General features: G+C 38.8%; 1 protein-coding gene across 6 annotated transcripts in view; it reads right to left on the bottom strand.

Annotated features, from left to right (window-relative positions):
• The window catches only part of Fam13a (family with sequence similarity 13, member A), a 92291-nt gene that overhangs the window by 43400 nt on the left and 33027 nt on the right, over window positions 1-15864 (bottom strand). For 3 of the 6 annotated variants that reach the window (XM_087658130.1, XM_087658127.1, XM_087658131.1), the window contains 3 exons: window positions 11820-11861; window positions 8782-8943; window positions 3603-3789 (listed from right to left, as the gene is read on the bottom strand). In XM_087658130.1, coding sequence (XP_087514256.1) covers window positions 3603-3789; window positions 8782-8943; window positions 11820-11861 — 391 coding nt within the window. 6 annotated transcript variants of the gene reach the window in all.

Consider the following 15864-nt stretch of genomic DNA (forward strand, 5'->3'; position numbering starts at 1 on the left):
GCAGAAAGGTGTGTGTGAAGTTTTTGACTACAGGGCTGGGTAGGTGAAGGACCGTGGCTAAAAAGTGTAGATGGCTGAAGTGTTCCATCACTGCATCAGAACACAGGGAACACTTGGAAGTGAAACCCTTTACTGTGCTCACTTTTACCTTTACTTTTAGCACATTATCTGCATTTAGCTCTCAAAAAACCAAGAGAGATATTAACATCTTCCTTTTATATAAGTAGTACCTAAAGCTTTGTGACACACCTACCTACCTTATAGCTATTTGCTTTAGCAGTGCTGGGAATTGAACTTTCCACCTTCCACATGAGAGCCAAGTGCTTTAGTACTGAACTTCAGTACCCTCCTCACTAGCCTTACTCCATAAGGATGAAGCTAAAACTGATATCAAGATATAAGTAACTGTACGACACCTTCTCCTCTTGGGAACCTCAGCTGAGGTTTCAGACATTAAGTGGAAACTGTTCACAGAGATGGGATCTACTAGGTCTTGCCTTATGCTTTATAGTTTCAACATAGTGTTTACTATAGAATTATATATTCTAATAGGATGTATTGATAAAATAAAAGAGTAACAATTATTTTCAGTAATACCACTACAGTATACTCACTTCCAGGTAAACATTTTGGGCAAACAAATTTTTTCTTTCAGTGATTTTCCTAGGAATGGATTTTATGCACACACACACACACACACACACACACACACACACACACACACACACACACACACACCATAGCTTACTTGTGTCCTAGGTAGTCAGTCACCTATGTTTCATGGCTTTGTACTTAAAATGAAGTTAATAACATGCTCCTACCTACTGGAAGGATCAATATTATGAAGTACTTCTAATATAATTACCAAGGCTTCGCATTGTATTAGTTTTCTTAACCATAATTGCTAATACTTACATTGTATCTTACTGAACACACATCCAGGTATTACTTATCTCTTTGATCTTATATTTTTAAATGGTAACTTGTTTCTAATTCTCCATGATAGGTTTATGGTAGAATTAGTATACAAGGTTTTATGTTTTTCTTGTTTGCTTGTTGGCTTTTTTTTTTAATCCTGAGGTTAGAAGGAAGATGCATGAGTCAACCTCAGAATGGCTCTCCTCTGCCACTATTACACTATGTCCTAGAAAGAACATTTTGGGGGAAATAAAGTTAATCTGCTTCTCCATTCCATGGCCTCTCAATCTGAGATCCTTTTACTATAGGCTCTCCATAATTCCTCAAAGCTTCCCAGATGACTGATTGGCTGGGAGTGGGGGTCTTTGTACCTGCAATTTCACTTAGGTGCCCTGTTTTATTGTCTCTGGATTGTATAAGCAAAGTCACATCCTCAGGGAGGTCTTTCTCACCACTGCCAAAGAGGTTTATGGTGTTTCAAAGTCTGCAGCTTGGCTTTCTAGTTCAGGAAGAATATACTTTGAGTTTATATACCTATAAAAATTTCCATAGGTTTAAACCATCTGCTTTCTCACTGGGAACAGTGCTTTGAGATGTGAAGAGCGGTGGAAAGGAACATGTCTGAAGTTAAATCTCAAAATCTTCGGATGGGAGATCCTTGTCCAGCTGGCACTGTAACTGTACACCCTGGCCTCCAAAATTCCTAAGATCAGGATTTTGGCTCTCAGGAAAGTAGATTTCTCAGTGGTAAAGAGCATTTGCTGCTCCTCCAGAGCAAATGCCAGGTTCAAATCCTAGCAGCTACACCAGGCAGCTCACAACCATCAGAAGCTCCATCTCTAGGAGAAGCCAATGCCTCAGGCTTCTGAAGGCACCTGAACTCATGTGCACTTACCTACACTCAGAAACACACACCTACACGCAATTAAAAATATACATAATAGTGAAAGCTTAAAATTCATAGAACACACAAAACAGCCGAAGGTCTTCGAGAATACCATCACTTTGCAGAGGAGCAAGTTTACCTGCCAAGTTTGCTGGCAGAATAAATTAAATTATCCATTGCAATAAAGCCCACTGAGCTTCTTTGTGTTAATGTGATACGCAGAATGCAGAAGCTAGTGACTGGGGAGCGGCCAAGTCTTTCACATACCAAAAATGAATTAGAACAAGGAGTCTCCCACTGAAATGTTTTCAAAGGAAGTTCAGACATGTATTTTAAGAAATGAATGTTCCTTTCCACTTCTCTTCATAGTTACCATCTACAAACTTCACAGCGGTATTCCCTGTGGGAAGTTGAGGGACTAAATTGTGTTTTTAAAAAACGACCTCACTAAGAACTGTATGCTTTCCAAGCTATGAAGCCACACTTCAGACTTTTCATCACCATGGGTCTCTGGCAGATAGGCAAATCATGGGTCAAATACAGTGTTCATGGGGCTACTTTAATTATTACTCTTCAGGGGCTAAAGATGTAGGTCAGTAGTGACACACATGCCTGGGTTAAATGCCTTGACCGTCTCTGTCTCTTTGTCTCTGTTTTTATCTCTTTGTATGTCCTTCCACCCCCCCCTCACACACACACACACACACACACACACACACACACACACACACACACACACACAGATTTACAAAGAAAGAAAACACTGACTATAAAAACCAGTCACTGTGACCTGACTGTCTTGAAAACACTATCAGACCTAACTTTCTAGTCTGTAGTTTGCATCTTTTATTTAGGGGGAAAATGTAGATTTTTCTAAGCACATATAGAAATTAACAATGGAAAAAGAGCCAACCTATAGTTTGAATAAATGTATAGACTCCCCAGCATGAAGGTGTAAAGCATCTGAGCGACAAAGGAGGCTACAGAGTCAGTACTCCAGGCAGGTCCCTTTCCCTTTCTACCACAGACTCCAGTTCTGTTTTCCACTTCTCCACAGGGTTGTTATTATTTTTTTTTTATTTTTTTTTTAGGGTTGTTATTTTTAATTTTGTTTTACTAAAAGTAACAATAGCAAAAAGAGTTAGAAAGCAGATTTTGCATTTTAGTTTTCAGAGAAACTGTAGCATAAGTAAAAGTAGAAGATGAATATTAAATAACTAAACAGATATTGTCACTGGTTGAAAGAAATGCAAAAACTTAGATTTCAAGTTAAGGTCTCAAAGTTCTCGTATGACGTAACTGTGTTGACCATTAATATCCTTTTGCTTTTGATTAATTTGAAGCAAAGTACTGTATGAGTTTAAGCTTGATGCCACCACACGTGAAACGGTTCCCTAGCATAGCACAGAGGCTGCTTCAGCCACCTTCCCTCAACTTGCTTTGTCTTCATTCAGTTTAAGCTTCCTATGGGCAGGTATAAATAAGACAGATAAAAGAAAGGGACTGTGTGTAACAGAAATTTTTATTTCCAAAAATGTAAAAATGCTTAAAAATTAGATTAAAAACTAGTTTAAACAACACCAAAGTGTTGTCTCTTGCTCTTTGGGCAGAATATCACAGTTCTCTACCTTAATCACTAAATTTATTAAAAAGAAATACAAACTCATGCACATTCTGGGCTAGTAGTCTTTCTCAGAACTCCTATAGTTTTGCGACACTCCATTTTTTTCTATATATTAAGGAGAAGAGGTATTTCTTGACAGACTACAGTAAAGAACTTACTAAAACCCTCACTTACCAGGTGTCCATCATGGTTCTCACAAAGCTCTGCAAGCCTGGAGCTGGATTTCTGACGCTTGGCTTTGCTTCTTTCCCCAACGTACTCACAAATATCATCCTGGAATCTTTCTGCTTCCTGGCTGTTCAAAATACATTCATCACAGCTGCTGAGGCCACAGGGAATATTCTCCTTATTGATGAGCTCCCTTGAATGAAAATGTAAACTGCTTAATCTTATTTTAAAATGTAAAGGGGAAACTTTTAAATATAGTCACTTTATTATGTCTTATATGCAGAAACGTCATAGTCACGGGCTTTAATTAATCTGTACGTTCAAAACATTGGTATTTTAAATTCTACGAAGTTTTCACAGAACTAACTTAGCAAAGTTTTAGTTCAATCTATATCAGGGATCAAATTAAACTGCCAACACAGCACTAGGCTTGGTAAGTAAGAAATGATTGAGAGTTTCACACCATAGCTGAGTTTGTGTAACTCCCTAACCCTAAAGCTGCATCTGAAAATAAAGAGTGGAACAATTAAGAATAGACACCATATTTTACTGTCAGCTCAACCACATCCAGCATTAAATACTTGTTCTGCAATACATTTATATCTTTAGACCATAATAAAAAGAAAATTATGAATTAAAAACCATCTTTTTCCAAAGTTTTAGTATTTGGCCATTTTTAGAATATATATTTTCCATTATCTATCTATATCTATATCTATATCTATATCTATATCTATATCTATATCTTTATCTATATCTATATCTATATCTATATCTATATCCATATCTATATCTATATCTATATCTATATATCTATCTACTCTCATTGTCTCTCTCTCTGTCTCTGTCTCTCTTTCTCTCTCTCTCTCTCTCTCTCTCTCTCTGTGTGTGTGTGTGTGTGTGTGTGTGTGTGTGTTAAAATTGTGAAGATTTATATACATTTACCAGAAACACCTTAAGGACAAGTTGAGTGAAGAGAGAAAGTGACAGTGTCTAGAATACAGGTGTTACACTTATGCCCAGGGCCTTCTATGAATGGCTGCAGGAGTTTGCTTGTAAATCCAAAATATAACTTATCCCTCAAATTCTGCTTCTTACCCTGCATATTTCCCAAAGCTACTATGTGTCAATCATAATTTTTAGTAGAGTTCCAGTCCTGCTTGATAAGACTCATCTGTGTCACATCACTATTCCTGTGTCAATGTTCTGATGCCTAATAGGCCCAAAGTGAGAGAAAGGCTTCTTAGAAGTAATTCAGTCAAATGGACTTCATTACAGCAGGATGTCCAGTGTGAGCTCTGTCCATGAAATGGACATCAGGAAGGCTTGCCCTGAAGGAAGGTCATGTTAGGACAGTGAAAAGATAGTCATGTGCAGGACCAGGACAGTGATCTTGGTTGAAACCTGCCCTGTCTGCATCTTGACCAGGGACCTGTCAACTCCTAGATCTGTGAATGAATAAACACTGTTGTTTTAGACAGTCTTCTGTGTACTTTGTTGTGGGAGCCAAGCAGACGAATACAGGAGCTGAAGAATATTTTCAGAATCAAATGCAAACGCTAATTTATTCAGTCATTTGGAACGATGAACAAATAAACAGAATGAGCTGCTGGAGTTGGTAGGCAGCAAGATGGGCGCGCAGCTGTGCTCATGTGCACAGCTGTCCAGGGGCGGATCCTCTCTTCCATTACCACCTGCGCAGTATCTCAGCCCTGGGCACAGTGAGGGCGTGGAACACAGGAACCCACTCCTTTCCCAGACACACAGCACAGTGCGGTCGTATTTGACATGATTTAAATTTTACTTGGACTTAGAGCTCTGGGCCTTTTCTTCCTTTTTTTTTTTTTTCTGGGCCTTTTCTTTTGGTCCTGGGATCTTTCCCTAGGTTGTTGGCTGTATTTCTTTCTTCCTTCTTATTTATACATTATAGTCTAATAATGCTCGTATTTATTAGTCTTGCAACTGAACATGTTTTCCTTTCTACCTTACAGCAGGCTTTTAAAATAATATTTATATAACAAAGATTTGGATTAAATTTCCAGGCCATTGTGTTTAGAAAGGATTTAAACTATTTTCACTTAAAAATGATATGTTGATAATTAAAAAAATAATGAAATAGATATAAACATGCATATACTATTTACCTAGTAGCCATCAGATTCTTTAGGCACACAAATCAGACTGAAACATATACTAAATATACTCCTTAAACATTTATGCTTTTATTATAGAAACCAATTATTTGAGTTTGATTTTTTTTTCTTGTAAACTTGAAAAACAGCAATCATTTGCAGGAAAATGAGTAATTCATAGTCTTTACTTATGCTTAGTATTACTTATATAAAAACTCACAGCTGCCTTGATAAAACACCCTCAATTAGATCATCACTGGCTGGGGACAGTGCTCAATTGTCACAGCTATGAGTAGTGATTTGTAAAGCAACATAATAAAACAAATGCATATCCTTAAAACACTCTGTAACTATTCCAAGAGGCTAACATTTGGGGTAAATTAGTACTAAGTCTAGATTAAGTGTTCCTTTTTTAAAAAAGTAAAACCTGATAAAAATCTTAGCTAAATTGATTTAATCAGTTATAACTAAACTCTAGGAATAATACATGTCCCATAGGTTATAATGATGAGCCTTGGTGTCCTGGTGATTTATAAAATACTAATGGCTCTACCGGGGATATCAGAGAGGTCCAAGCATTCTGAAGTCATTGCAAAGAGGAGGAAGGCAGAAGAAAATTCTGAGATTGTAGTAGAGGTGCTGGAAGAATCCGCAGCTTGAAAACATGCAGAGCAAAAGGGTTAGGATCAGGAAAAGAACATTTTGGGAAAAGGGACAGTGCAGGTGAATGAAAGCATCAGGAGATCCAGGCAGGAAATAGATGGTTGCCAGCAAAGACTACAGGCTGTGTCAAAGTTGTGCCAGGTAAAAACTGTGGCTCTGGGGCCATGAGAAATAAATAACCTTGTTGCTCAAAAAACCCAGAGAAGATACACAGTGTGTTCAGCCTGTCTAGCAAGACTGGCCCAGAGTGTCAGATAAGATAGGCAAATGTCTCTCAACTCCCAGAGTAATGCAAACAAGAAGCATAAGGAAGGGGCCAGGAAGGTGTTGTGATAACTTCTGAATAGTAGGCAACATGGACAACATGGAGATTTGCACCCCATGATTCAGGATAGGGACCAGAGTGAACAGCGATGGGGATAACAGAGATGAATAGTTAAGGTTAGAGTTCCATGGGTGGTCTACAGCTGACTAGGATCCATCAGTCTTCATTTCCCTTAGTTCTCCTGAATGTTGCTGGTTGAATACAATCAGGATAACACATGCAAGAAATATCCATGAACGTAGGAAACTAATCTCTGCAAGCTTTCTCTGAGAACAGGGAGAGATTAGCCTGTGGTTCACATTCTTCGGTCTTGTCTAGCCCCTACTTACTGTTGATTTTACTGCCCCTACCTGCTGCTTGCCCCTACCTCTGCCTGCTGTCTGCCCTCACCCCTGCCAACTACTTGCCCCTGCCTGTTTCCACTATTATCTTCTTGATATGTTACCCTCTCCCACCCCACAAACTCATCTGCTGTCCAAAGAGAAAGGGTAGAAAGCAGGCTGTCATGACACATTGAAGACATTTTTTTAAACTGCCAAAGCAGAGGACAATAATTATGTTAATGAATAAATTATACTAGTAGCCTAATAAATCAGAATACAAATGAATTATAGTGCTAAATGCTTTGTATAAACCGGTCAGTGGCTGATTTTAAATGTGAGCATTTTTGGTGCTACATTTTTTTCTAGTTTCTAAGGAGGTATTACAACCACTCTTTTCTACCAGTTCTAACATAGTTCTTTACACTAATAGACACTTCCTTATTAAGTCAGTGGGTTAGATCACTGCTGTTGCTCTTTGTGTGAGTTCATTCGCTAACACAGCTACTGAACACTGCAATGGTATATAGCAGGGGTTTTATTTACACAACTTATCTTCTGATTTGCTTTCAGCAAAAAGAGATTTTTTTCATAGAGACTTTGCCATAGATTATGAGTCCAGGGGTAAAGAATGTGTAGAGCTAGGGTCAAGTTTAGTCTTGGACACTTAATAAGCATGTCAAAATATTAACCACATAGTGAATGGAAGTAAACTTGGAACACTGTAGGGATACATGAATATAGTCAATTAATAATATATAGTAGTTTTTCCTGGGGATCTGAATCATGACTATTGGTAAGAATGATGGTTTGCTGAAGCCACTAATGGAGAATAAACTCATTGTAATATCATTCTTGAAATCTGTGCTGCAATTTTAAAACTTTTATAGTGGGCTAACATTATAACATGGAACTTTTTTATTTTAATTAAAAAGTGCAACTTTTTAAAAATATACTAGAACATCACTAGGTGTTAGAGCTATTGCAAGGATGCTCTAATGGGGCTGTGCTGACTAATAAACTAATGTAATGTTGATTGAGTAAATTAACTGAATGTTGACATATACAGAAGAAAATGTTTCTGGACGAGATTTCCCTAAACAAGTTATTTAACAGGAAGTTGCGAAATATATAAATGTTGACTTGACTTCTCCAAAAATACCAGAGATCTAGATCTAGATGAAATGGAGATACTAAGTGTGGTGGTTTGAATATGCTTGGCCCATAGGGAGTGGTACTATTAAGACATGTGACTTTGTTGGAGGAAGTGTGTCATTGTAGGGGTGGACTTTGGATGTCCTATGGTCAGGCTCTACCAACTGTGGAAGAGAGCTTCTTCCTAGCTGCCTGCAGGTACCAGTCTTCTCCTGGTTGCCTTCAGAACAAGATGCAGAACTCTCAGCTCCTCCAGCATCATCCCCATCTGGACGCTGCCATGCTTCCCACTATGATCATGGAATGAACCTCTGAACCTGTAAACCGGCCCCAATTAAATGTTGTCCTTTATAAGAGTTGCCTTGATCATGGTGTCTTTTTACAGCAATGGAAGCCCTAGCTAAGACAGTAAGTCACATAGAAGTGTCTGAATGCTCTCTAAGTTAAGAATGATCATAATGAAAACTTGTAAGTTTTAGTCTAGATGCTGAAATGAGAGGAGCATGTATTCCTGAAATGTTGTGACTGAACTGAAAACAGAAAATCTCAAGCAGTAAGAGTCTATGGTAGCTTACTTGTCTTGACCATACCAAACATCATCCTGCTTCTTAAATTGATGCCCCCGCTGCCTTGTGGGCGTAGAAGATGCTGATGATGGTCCAGGTTCTGAGTCCTCTGAACTTTGATCTGCAGAACTGTTGACATCAAAAAGGTGCTCTTCTACTGCTGACCTGATGGTTCTTTCTAAGAGTCTGGTTAAAAACAAACATCAAGTTAATGAAATAATCAAAGTTACCAATTATTGCCTTCAAAATATTCCCCTATTTCAAAAGTATCTCTCTTCCCATGGATGGACAGAATGGGACGTTCATTCAAAATACTTGTATTTTACATTAAAAACAAATTGAGTTAAATTATACCAGTTTACTTGTCTCATTTTGTGAGTCTGTAATGACTAAAAGGTTCAAAGCAAATCTAGCAACAATGGTGAGGCAGTCAGGAAGTAAGGGCCACTTGACATAAGGTAGAATGAGAAAAGTTTTCATTATAAAGTAACAATTAAATATCTTTACAAACAATGATGTCTCCAGATTTCATACCCGTCCTGAAGAACATGACAGTCTGATTTACAAAGCACAAATATATTTAGAATCTCATTAAGAAAAAAGTTATATAGGGATTAATACCATTTTTCCTGGGAGGGGGTGGAAAGCAGCTCACAAGAATAATTGCAATTCATAATAGCATAGCATAATATTTGATATTTCTAATTAAATCATGATTTATAAAATTAAAACTGGGCTCACACAGTAAGCACAAAGGGCCAATGCACTGCCAACATGAGCATGTCCTTGCCTTGTGGTGCCTGATAATCTTTTCCTTGTGTAGTAGTTAACACTGTAGGTTGCTCTGTATTTGATGCTAACATAGTTACATTCTTGTGCTGGGACACAGAAAACATAGGTCTCAGTGGCCACCTTACTTAGGTGATATTTTCCCCTTGTCTTCAAGTAATTTTAATAAATTTACAAAGCAAAACAAATGTGTAATTTAACTCATTTTTAAATGCAATATACAAGTATTTTAGATGAATGTATATTCATTCTGGTTTTGCTCATGAAGTACTAAATAGTGGTAAATAGAGATACTTCTGAAATATGGGTATATTTAAAGGCAATCACTGGTAACCTTGATTGCTTCATTAACTCGGTGGTATGTTTTTTAACCAAGATGACAAATATCGCTTTGCCAATTGACACTGCTTTGTCCAACTCTCACAAATGTGCCAGTTTACAGCGGCAGAGCCTTTCAGTGGATCTAAGTAATCAACTGCCATTCAAGTCAATTCTAAATAAGCTGGCATGGACAATTATTAATTTATACTCATCAAAGCAGGCTTCTCTTCCCTTGAAAAACATTCACACGTTTTTAAAATATCTAGGCAAAGGCAACTTTCTTTAAATAAAATGGTTTTGTTTGTTTTGCTTTGAGACAGTGTCTTGCTACATAGCCCAGGCAAGTCTCAAACTTACAATCTTATGAAACTACCAGCCCTAGTTTCATCAAATTGCCCTTTAAAACTTCTACTTAAAGTTTCTCAGATAGTTTTGCTAATTTTTATTAATTTTATTGAAATATTCTATTAAAATAATTTGAAGACAAGGGGCAAGCATAGCCTAATTGAGGTGGTCACTGCAACTTCTGTTTTCTTTGTCCCTAGTGTCTAATTGGCATAGGAGAATGTAAATATATTAGCATCAAATACTGAGCACCTACAGTGTAACCAACCACATGGGGAAAGATTATCAGACACCACAAGGCAAGACCAAGCCCATCTTGGTTCAGTTCTGGAATCTTTAGAGTCGATGAAGCCAAGGAATGTTAGTTCTGCCCTTGTTTGCTTCCTCAACTAATGAAAGAACCCAATTCTATCATCTGAGATCCAGTTCTGTCCTGTCAGTGCTTCTCCTTCATGTTCTTTCCTCCATGTTGCCCAGGGAAGATGCTGTGAAAAGGCTTCCCATGTACCAGAAGAAGAAGAAAACAGTAGGGGAGACAGAAAGGCCTTTGGTCAGATTTTTATCTATCGGAGTGAAGAATATACAGATAGAGCCTAATGCATGATTCATGGCACCAGGGAGATAACCATAGACCTGGCAGAAGAGATCCCATGTTAGTAGAGTTCCTCAAGGCAGGACAGAGGGGACAGTGTGGCAGTGTGTGGTCTGATAGTGAGTCAGGAAGTGATTCCTAGAAGGAATGAATCAAAACATGAAAGTGCTGACTGGGCAGGGCACAGCCAAGGGCTATCGCAACAACAGAAAGTCAAGTGCCCAAACAAGAAAGCACAATGTGGCCAGAAAGAAAAGCAGTGTAGAAAGCCTAGACCAGGGCAGGGCAAAAACAGCTATGCTTAGCCTACATATAGCTGGAAGCCTCTGAGGGAGAAAGCCTGTGCTGGATATAAGTAACCCAAGGACTGCCACTGCTGTGAGGAGAAAGGACTTGGTGGCACCGGGGCTTTGCCTTCTTTTCAACACCCTCTAATTAACGACAAAATTAAAAGGATTGCAAAATGTCCACAAAGGTGGAGCCAAGACTCATTCAATATCACACACTTAACATTGTGTGTGGCACATTGTAAGTACTCAATAAACACACAAAGTGGGAAGAAAAGTCATGGTTAATGCTTTTTACTTATTTTTTCCATGACAAGATGCTTCTAGGGAAGAGTCAACTTTGCAAACATTAACTGTCCAGACATTGTTTTCATTAAAATAAACAGAGAGCTAATAGTGCTATGCATAGTAGCAACACATCTCTTACCCTAGCACTGGGCATAGGTAGGAAGATTGTGAATTAAAGGTCAGTCTGGAGCACACAGTAAACTAAGACTAACCTAATACACACAGTGAGACTAACAAAGAAACCAGTTGGTAGATTCAAATGGGGAAGGGAAAATGTGTATAATCAAAGACATACCTACCTCTTGGATATGAGCAGCTTAAAAATCATTGGTTGTTTATTATCTTCATCTTCCAATTTTATACAACATTAGAATTGCCTTTTTATATTAATAAGTGGGAAAAGAATACAATGCTATAAAACATAAAAACAAATGACTTACTCTCCAGTTGTTGAAACACTGCTGACTTGGGATACATGAGCGCTGTGAAAAGAAGCAGAGAGAGAGAGAGGAAATTAGGTTGGCTGAGGATCAGAGATGATGAACCAATCTCTGAAGGGATGCCAGTAGGGAAGAATGAGCTAGGTCCCTCATCATCCTTGATCACTAACCAGGGCAGGTTCCACTGTGTAGCACATAGAGGTGGCTTGTCTACTTCTTCAAACACTGACCTTAGAGACCACCTTCTAGCTCTAAGCCTGATGCTGTGGTCAGGGCTGGTGGCCTTCTCCTTCCTTTACAGTGCTAGTGGGATGGCTGCCGACTGTCACCTGTTGTCCCAAGCCTGCAAAAACAGGCATGTTTCTAAATCTGCTCAGAACTCATGGAGGTCAGCAGGGACCAGAGGGGACAGAGAACAAGGAACAGGCACGACTTCCTACATAGTAATTTCCAATTTGTCATTTCCACAGTGCATTTTTCCTCCCAACACTCAAGATGGAGACTATCCAGCTCTGATATCTCATTATAACAAGTGGTTTAGTACCTTTGGCTGAATGTATGTAAGCTTCTTCTATTTTCTAAAATGCCTGATTCTTTTAGAATAATTAAAACTTATTCCATACCACTGATGTGCACCTATCAGAGATGTGTGTCATCTCAGCACATGCATGTACTAATCAGAATCATCTGCTGCCTTCTGCTCCTGTGTAATAATACATTTCAGTGCCTTCATGTCAGGATCCACCTCTTGGAGGACTCTACCCCTTACCATCACCACCACCACCACCACCACCACCATCACCACCACCACCACCACCTTGCTGGGTAGAAGTTCCTCTTCAGAGGGGTCAATAATTATACTTCATCCCCAGTTTTTATCAGTTGAGGTTAAGTTCTGATTGATATCCACAGATAGGGAAAACCCCCAAACCATTCCACTGTGCAAAGGATCACTGATATGAATAAGAAAATGAAAATAAGAACAAATAAATACATACATTAGTAAAGGCCATGGGCACTTACTGTTTTCAGATACTATGCTAAGTACTTTTTGCTTGTATTTTTTCTCCCTTAGACTGCAGTATCCCTGTGAGATGCGTGCTGTCTTTCCCATCTTCAGCAAAGAGGTTAGGCAGTGTAACAACCGCTCTGGAGGCTAGTCACAGATGAGGAGGACTAGGAAGGTTTCAGCTCTGAACTTGAGCTCATTACCACATAGACTGGGACAGGTTTGCATGTAGAGGTGAGGCTTAGTATTTGACTTTGCCTTTTGGCCACAGTGCCTGTTATTCACAGTGGTTCCCAGGCTCTGTGACCAACAAGAAACTTTTGCTGCATCTGTCCTGAACTGGAACAGGCAGTCCCCCTTGGGATGTTTTGTGGCTACCCCTCTGTAAATCCAACACTGTGTAATTAACTCCTATGTTCCTCAATACAGTTACATAATCTCAGTTTGGGGAGCCAGCATGAACTGAGTAATGACTAGGGAAGACCTAGAAAAGCATAGAGTCAGATGTGCTAAATGCTAAAAAACATTCAAAAGACAGACAGTCCACCACCAGCCAATCTGGCTGCTGGTTCCAGCCAGAGATGGATTGATTACCTTTCCTCTCTTATAGACTTGGTTCTTGGTGCTATTCTCTTTGCCTCTTAAAGTAGAAGATGCAGCTGCTTGTTTGTTCTGTGGTGTTAGGATGAAATAAATGTCTGACACATGCCAGGCTGTGCCCTTCCACTGAGCTACTGCTCCAATTATGCTTTGCCCCAGGGATGGGAGAAGCAAATTATCAAGGGGGAAAAAGCCACAAAAACAAAAAGGGGCAGGTTTGGCATTTTTTTTTTTTGGTTCTTTTTTTCGGAGCTGGGGACCGAACCCAGGGCCTTGCGCTTCCTAGGCAAGCGCTCTACCACTGAGCTAAATCCCCAACCCCTCAGGTTTGGCATTTTTAACTCTCTAACTAGAGCCTCAACATGCACAAGAATGACCCAAACCCTCGTTAGAACAGGTGATTCACCTGGCCTAGGGGAAGTGAGAGCTAAAAATCAGCTTTGCAGAATTGTCCAACAGCTTTACTATCAAGTTACAGTCTTGGCTAGACTGCAGTTTTCATGAATTCCCTGGTCACTCCCATGCTGTTGTTGGTCAGTAAAAGATACATTGAGGAGCAAGGTTCTTAACCATTGCGTTAAAATTCTTTAGAATTTTACTACCTAGCTACCACAGTAACTATTTTAAAAGGTGTAAACAAATTAATGAAGATGTAATATGGCAATCTTTTTGTTATCTTTTGTTTGCTCGTGTGTTTTGCTTTTCTGAGGCAGGTCTCTCTATACAACCTTGGCTGTCCTAGAACTTGCTTTGTAGACCAGATTCACAGAGGTCTGCCTGCCTCTGCCTCTGCAGTGCTGGAATCAAAGACAGGTATCAACAGGCCTACATTATCCTAACCTTACTGAATGAAATTAGTTAAGATCTTCTTCACAACTTAAAAGAAAAATGACCCGAGCCATCTGAGCCAGTCATAGAGATTTCTTCCCAGGATACAAAAGTGAATTAATAAATTGTAACACAACCCACAGTTACATCTTCTTCAGTTTTTGGCTATATTTATTTTTAGTCTGATCTATGCTAACTTTGTGTTTTTACTTTTTAAAATGCAATATAAAATTTCTAGTTTATGTAGCTTGTGCATGATTTTAAGGAACTTAAAGATGAGCACATTTTTCTTGAGAATCTGAAAAGGCGAGGCTCTGGTCTTGGCTCTGGAAACTGGATGAAGTCATAGGCAGGCCACCGGTTAGCTAGGTTGCTCTTGGCTGATTCATACAAAAAATTGAAAGGCTACTGATATCTGTTTAGCTGTAAACCTCAGTAACTATGTCAGATTCAAGTTCATTACCCTCCAATTTAAGTCATTGTACAAGACTAGAATTGCTGTTAGTTTTAGGACATAGTAATCAGTCAAGCACTTTTATTAGATACCAAAGTAGCTGTGGTCAAGTATTCAGCCACCTTTACTATTCCATGGTATGTGTTTAGCAATTCACCAATACGAAACTTATAACAAATTTAATAACAGCCAGAAGGGATGCTTTTAAAGCTGCAGTTCATTCAAGGATAAAATTCTAGGGCACTGATGTAAAAGTAAAATGTATTTGTGCAATAAACAAGTTCAAGTATAACATACTTTTATCTCATGGAGCTTTTAAATTCTTTCTATAAACATAAGAATTGGTGGATTTACTCAGAGCCTCTAGCTGACTTATTAAGCAAGCTCCTTACTTACACATTATAAATAGCATGTGAAAGAGTTCACGTCCTGACTTTTGTAAAGCAAATAGCAGAAGTTGAAAGAAGTGAGCTTGTGTGTAAACTGAATCAATTTTGTTGCCACAGGGATTACTAGTGATAATCATCTGCATGTTTTGCTGGCTCAGTCACTCAAATGAGATCTTAAGGCTACAAGCTGACCTAAGTGTGCTCTATGGCACACATGCTGAAATCAAAACCATAAGCTAGTTATGCTTAGCAACATTGTTTTTCTCAAATTTGCATGCAATGAGATGTACAGATTTGTGTTGACAAGTGAGGCTTTTATTAGAGCTCTTGGTTTAAAGTGGGAAAAAAACCACACAGAAATAAAGAGTGTCACATCTACAAAACTTGCTCTAGATACCCTGAAGAGGCACAGGCTGTGCGTCCTCTCTGGCTTTAGTCTGCTCTTTGGTGATGTTCCAAGCCCTAACTGCACTATCACGGCTTTAATAAACCTCCAGAGAGCTGACAGAATTGCCATTTCTGTACAGAATGAACACCTACATCTATTTAATAAAAAAGATCAACAAAGGGGACAATTATGTGATCCATTTAAGTCTAAAGATCATGTAACTAATCATCAAAAGTATCACAAGATTCTTGGTTTTTGTGTTCAACAAAATACAGTGTTTGGGTATTGTTTTCTAATACCAAAAGCTGGCCTGCAGTGTCAACAGGACAGTGATATCACAGGTAAGGGGATAGTGGCTTTCTCATTCCTGTGATTTT

Source organism: Rattus norvegicus, chromosome 4 (assembly GCF_021556685.1).
Source record: "Rattus norvegicus strain SHRSP/BbbUtx chromosome 4, alternate assembly SHRSP_T2T, whole genome shotgun sequence".
In the NCBI taxonomy this organism is placed as follows: domain Eukaryota; kingdom Metazoa; phylum Chordata; class Mammalia; order Rodentia; family Muridae; genus Rattus; species Rattus norvegicus.